Below are 5,858 nucleotides of genomic sequence, written 5' to 3'. Positions count from 1 at the left end.
CAAGTTTGATGAAAATTTTCGTGAAGTTTTTGTTTCAAAATTGTATCCTCTAGACCTGGGAGATGGTTCAGGCTAAAGATGCTTGACGGATGGATCCCTGGAATCCATCGACTCTGCCCTCCAGTTGCCTCTGACCTCACCTGGGCTTGCAGCCCCTCCCCCTCCCTTTCCACTAAATAATTTTGTTTTTAATTTTTTTGTGCTTTCTGACAGGAGAGCGGGAGGTGAGTTTTCATAGGGATTTTAGGAAATAGCAACTAAACCTCTCGTATAACCGTGGATTTTCATAAGACGGGTTTAAAAACATTTGATCTGAAATTCCCTTAAATCTCTAGTGAGATCTTTTTATATTTTAAACGGTATTTTTAAATCCTATGTTGGGAGTACAACACCGAACCCCGCTTTCTTGATCTCATTAGTCAGGGCGGCTGGGGGATTCTTGATTATACAGTGTACTGCTTATTCCTCCGCGGACGCTTCTTTCTCCTTAACTCATGAAAACGAAGTATAAGAGAGGTTCGCCCTTTGTCCCAAACCCCACACGTTGTGCCCCAACAGCCAAGGCCTTATCTGCTCACTCTCCCGGTGTTCCTACCGCGAACACCAAGCGTTGTGTACTCCGCCCAAGCTGTGTTCAAGGAGCTGTTCTGAAGAGCTAAGACCGGGCAAAACTTCGACTCACACACATTTGCTCGAAACAAGCTTTAAAGCAAAGACAAGGTGAGGAAACACCGGGGGAGAGACGAGATGAACTTATGTCTAAGTTTCTCTAGGGTGAGAGTTTACCTTACTTCCTAACCATTCCAGAAATACTCAAAGATAACCGGAATACCCCCGCTCCCCCGCAACACCACCTTCTGAGCCTCAATTTCCCTTCCCTGTTAAGTGACAGGTCCATCCTGCGCAGCGTATATTGGACTTAAAAAAAAAAAAAAACTTGCTCATTGACTTTATCAGTTGTTAGTGTCCCGAGATTCTTCTACCACCAGCTGAGACCCCCCCCCCACACACACACACCTCTCATCTCACATCCTAGGTGCTCTCCAGCTCTCTACCCTCGGTTTTTCTTTGCCATGTGCGTGTGTACCGGAAAACCAGATGGACTGACTGCTCAGAAACTCGGAGCTAGCGCCTTCCAGGTACACTCTCTCAGAGCCTTCCCTCAGTCCTAAGCCCTCGGAAGCTCCCCGCAGCACCCACTTGAGATACAGGCCACGCCCTACTTGTCTTCTTTGTTTTTGAGAAGGGTCAGTAGGAACCAATCCCCCCCAAAAAGGTGACGAGGGATTGAGGACCAACAGAAGGGCCCCAAGGCCAGCGTCTGGGGAGGAAGGTGCGGGGCTAGCACGTGGTTTCTGTGGAAGCCAATGGAGGACCGCAATTTTGTCACCCGGTCCTGGTCCCCCAGCCTGCAGATGAGGCCAAAGGAAGGTGGTCCTGGACATTAAATGAGCTTCCAGGAGTCGCTTGAGCCTGCCTTCACAAAAGGGGAATCTAGGGTGTGCGACTCCTCGCAGTGGTGGAGAACTTGTCAGCTCCGCGCCGCCCAGATCTCCGAGATGCTGCTGAGCCCGGTCACCTCCACTCCCTTCTCCGTAGACCACATTCTCAGGTTGGAGCATGAGCCGAACGAAGCCGACGCCAAGACTCGGTCACAATGGGAGTTTCATAAGAACCTAGAAAAGCCTCAATACCTAACAATGGGCCCGGAATCCGGAGGGTCAGAGGGTGGTGACTGGGCACAAGCTGGCTCAGACCCTCTTCGGTGCCCCTGGGAGACAGTCGTGGAGATGGAGCCAGGTGAGTAAGCGCTCAGGTCTTTTCTACAGGCGTTATTGACGGAGTGACGGAGTGAGTCGTCACCCGCAGAGAGTCTTCCCGAGTCCCACCCTATCTTCCCTCATTTTATGAGTCCAAAAGACAGTCTCCCTGCTCCTAGTCCTGCCTCCTAAGGGCTTGAATTGTAGGGTGTTCCTTCCCACAGCTGCCCCTCTGCCAACCACAAAGATGTGATTCCAGCGGAGCCTGGTATGGAGAGCTTCTTTCCCCCACAAAACCTCTTTACCATAACTTAGTTCATGCTCCATCACTGCTGCCCTTGCCTGCCTAACCTCACATTTCTGGATGAAACCACACACACACACACAAGGACACAGACACAGACATGGACAGACACACACACACGGACACAGTCACATGGACACAGGGACATGGACACAGACAGACACACATTTCTCCTTAGAAGAAATGAGAGGGGAAGAATAAGTGTGCCTCCCCCCACCCCGTGTGTGTGTGTGTGTGTGTGTGTGTGTGTGTGTGTGTGTCTGTGTGTGTGTGTTGCTTTCCAAGTGGACCTGGCATTTTAGAATAACTGCAGCCTAGCCCATCTGGTCCAAAGTGCAAGGGCAAGCAGAGAGGCCCAGGAACCTATCCTTGTGGAAAGAGAAGGAACAGACAGGGAGTTTTATGTTCTGGAAGCCTCTACAACACAGGTGGTATATATAGGCAGGAAAGGCCTACTATTGGAAGAATGAAATGGCCACTGTCCTCCCACCCTGCCAGTGTGCCAGGTGAGTGTTCCCACCTCCAGTCTGAGGTGGGGAGGAGAGTAGCTTGGCACAACCAGCCTTTCTCACCAAGCCAGACCACACATAATCATGGCATAGCCACAAGAGCACCTTCTGAGTTACCCTCAGATTTGAGGCTGTTTGTCACCCATCCTCCAAAAGCCTGAACATTCTATTGTGTTTAAAAAGAAACCAGTGGGTTTTCTGCAGTGGACACTAACCATTCAGTTCCCTGGGCATGGGTCTGCTGACTTGAAGCTCCTTTCAGCTTTGCTGAGGATTATGGCGGTTTCTCTCCCCCACTACCCCAGTCACAGGCACACCTGAGTATGTCCCTTGCCTGGCAGCCTGTCTTCTGCCACTGTGATAGCCACACAGGGCCCACCCCAGCCTGGCCCTGAGGGCCTTCGGTCAGGGGATTGGGCCATCTGGTTGGCTTCTCCAAGACCTGTGACATGCATCCCCATCTGACTCTTGCCTTCTTGAAAGCAGGGCTCAGAGCCCTCCAACTGTGACTCAGAGGGTCCGGGAAGCCAACTCTATGTATTTATTTGTGTTTTGTATTTTTGAGATAGGATCTCACTATGCTGAATTTAACCTTTACTGTGTCAGCTGGTTGGGAAGTGGGCATAGAGGATAATTTTCATTGTCTAAGAATGAAATCCAAGGAAGCAAGATGCCATTTGATGTTTGTCCTACCATCATAGCTAAATTCTATGTGACCCGGACACCCATTAAAAAAATCAGGTTTATTTTCTTTCTTCAATATGAATGACCTCAGATTGAGAGAGTAAATTTTTCATAATTTTAGAGATCTACAGTTCAAGTTTTTGGATTTACCTGGGTGGGGGCTCTTTTCCTGATGGGAACTTTGAAACTATGACTGGCCTGGAGCTGGCTTTGTAGATCAGGCTAACCCGAATTTAAAGCGATTGGAAGGGGCTTTGCCGAGTCAGCTGCTTTCAGATGAAATCTCTTGCCTGCCCGTTCAGCATCGCTGGAGGTCAGTCTCATTTAATTTTAAAAGGAAACAGACCCTCCCGGTTTCCACTTTTGGTATCTTAGGTATCTATGGTTTCTTTGCGCAGAAGCCCTTTACCCCAGGGGCGGAGGGGGGGGGATGTTTTTCTCTTCTCAAACTTATTTAAACAACAGCCAGTACCCCAGAGGTTGTGCTCCAGGCCGGAGGCTGAGAGTCAGAATCTCAACCGTTCCATCCCTCTTGAGGATGTTGACCCTGCCCGGCTTGCACTTGCTTGGTGACCTTAGAAGTTCCCTTCCGTGTCCCTGGATTTCTCCAGGTGTGAGCCGGGGTTTTTAAGTCTGCTCAGGAAACCTCTTGTTTTTAACTGTACTGTAGAGCATCGTGTTTATGAAGTTTAAGGTCCAGCCCCCATTCTGATTGGCCCGCACACTCACGTTTTAAGATTCCTCAAACTCTTGGACTACCAGACACAATTGAAGAAAATAATCACACCTGATGTAGAATCTAAAATTGGCGAAACGAAGACTCACAGTCTATCAGATTTTACTGAGGCTCTGGAGGGTACGAAAGCGACAGAGATATGAGAAATAAGATCACTGAGACCCGCCTGGGAGGAGGCGGGCAGAGAAGGGTGAGGACAACTGGATGCTCAGTCAAGGCTGCCAGGGAGAGAGGGCTGGTTAGTGAAAACAACCTGAGCCTGTTGCTGGCTGTTAATGGGGTTCCTTCCACGTGATTTTAGACACTCCCCCGCGCGCGACCTCCACGCTTGGAGCTGGGAACCCGAGGATGGAGCGCGGTGTGGGCAACAGCGGCGACAGTGTACACCGAGGCGACCCGGAGGCGGCCAGGACGCGGCAGCGGCGGAAACCCCGCGTGCTGTTCTCACAGACCCAGGTGCTGACCCTGGAGCGCCGCTTCAAGCAGCAGCGGTACCTGTCTGCGCCGGAGCGCGAGCATCTAGCCAGCGCGCTGCAGCTCACGTCCACGCAGGTCAAGATCTGGTTCCAAAACAGGCGCTACAAGTGCAAGAGGCAGCGCCAGGATCAGACCCTGGAACTGACGGGCCACCCGCTAACACCACGCCGGGTAGCAGTGCCGGTACTGGTGCTGGATGGCAAGCCCTGCCAGGGTCCCGATGCCCCCGCGTTCCCGGGTCCCTACGCGGCCACGGCGCCCCATTCTTGCTTTAGGGGCTACTCCGGCCCTTCCTATAGTGCTAGCTACGCGGGCTGCTACACTGGCGTCGGTCCCGGGCCACTCACCCCACTGGCCAGCTCTGGCTTCAGCCCAGGTGTCCAGAGTTCTACCCCGCAGGGTCATCTGCCGGCCACGCTACAGAGAGTCGCGGCCTGGTGAATAGCTGGGCTCAGCTACTGCCATTAAGGGCCAGGTGCCTGGTCCCCTCCCCTTTCAGAATTGAGCGTCTGCTGCCAAGGGGCTGGAAAGCGGCGATCCCCCCACCTCACTGATCTTGCGACTGACTTGCCCAGAGAAGTTCCCTCCAACCCCGGCGGGCGCTGAGAACATTCTTTCCCTGGGAGGTGTAACCGGGCTTTGGCTGGCCACCTAGATGCTGTGCACAGAGGATAGTCTGGTGGCTGACAGTTTGGAAGCGGGTGATTCTGAACCACAACCCGCTTTAAACAATTACAAGCATCCCGGAGGCCTGAGGATCAAGGCGTTCTGCACTCCATCCCCTAAAGGAACAAGTGCACGGCCAGAAGGGATATGAGGTTGAGAAGAGAGAAATGTCAAACTGCTGAAGATACCAGGAGACCACCAGCCTGAAGTGCCACCGTGGACCTCCCGGAACAGTCACCTTCCAGCACTTTCCCTGGCGGTGACTTGCAGAGGGGTCCTATGCACTCTCAGCAACTGCATTTGTACAGGGAACAGCCGGACGAGTAAATTAATTAACTATATTCGGTGTGTTTGCGAGTTACAGACACCAGGACCCTCAAGGGGTTGTTCTCAGAGGGCGCAATGGCATACACCTGTAATCCCAGCACTCAGGAGACCCAAGCTGGAGGATTGGGGAGTTCGAGGCCAATCTGGGCTACATAAGGAGACCCTGTATCCAAAGTAAAATAAAATAAGTCTAGTGAGTAAAGCCGATTCAGCCCTAAAGGTAGGTTATCGGGTTTCTCCTCACACTGCACTTTTTCTCCTGTTTGTAGATACTCTTAGGGGACACTTAGAGTCCCCATCAGGAAAAATAGTCCTGCCCCAATCCAAGACAAATCTAAAAAGATAGTAGAAGTTTTAACTGTGGGGGTCTTCAAAATTATGAAAAATTTACACTC

At 51.6% G+C, this 5,858-nt stretch overlaps 1 protein-coding gene across 1 annotated transcript; it reads left to right on the top strand.

Annotated features, from left to right (window-relative positions):
• Positions 1-1,559: 1,559 nt before the first annotated feature.
• Positions 1,560-4,911, top strand: Nkx2-6 (NK2 homeobox 6). The gene is made up of 2 exons (XM_005355458.2): positions 1,560-1,800; positions 4,295-4,911. Exons 1-2 carry the CDS (start codon positions 1,560-1,562, stop codon positions 4,909-4,911), a joined length of 858 nt encoding a protein of 285 aa, XP_005355515.2.
• Positions 4,912-5,858: the final 947 nt, after the last annotated feature.

The sequence above is a fragment of the Microtus ochrogaster genome, chromosome 17 (assembly GCF_000317375.1).
Source record: "Microtus ochrogaster isolate Prairie Vole_2 chromosome 17, MicOch1.0, whole genome shotgun sequence".
NCBI classification, from domain to species: Eukaryota; Metazoa; Chordata; class Mammalia; order Rodentia; family Cricetidae; genus Microtus; species Microtus ochrogaster.
Note: the sequence above shows the minus strand (reverse complement) of the source record. Positions and strands in the feature narration are given on the sequence as shown.

What these genes read in the sequence shown, in the direction of transcription:
- Nkx2-6 (XM_005355458.2), top strand. Translation starts at nt 1,560, where the DNA reads ATGCTGCTGAGCCCGGTCACCTCCACTCCCTTCTCCGTAGACCACATT. An exon ending in AGTCGTGGAGATGGAGCCAG is followed by an intron (nt 1,801 to 4,294) that starts GTGAGTAAGCGC and finishes ACGTGATTTTAG; the next exon opens with ACACTCCCCCGCGCGCGACC.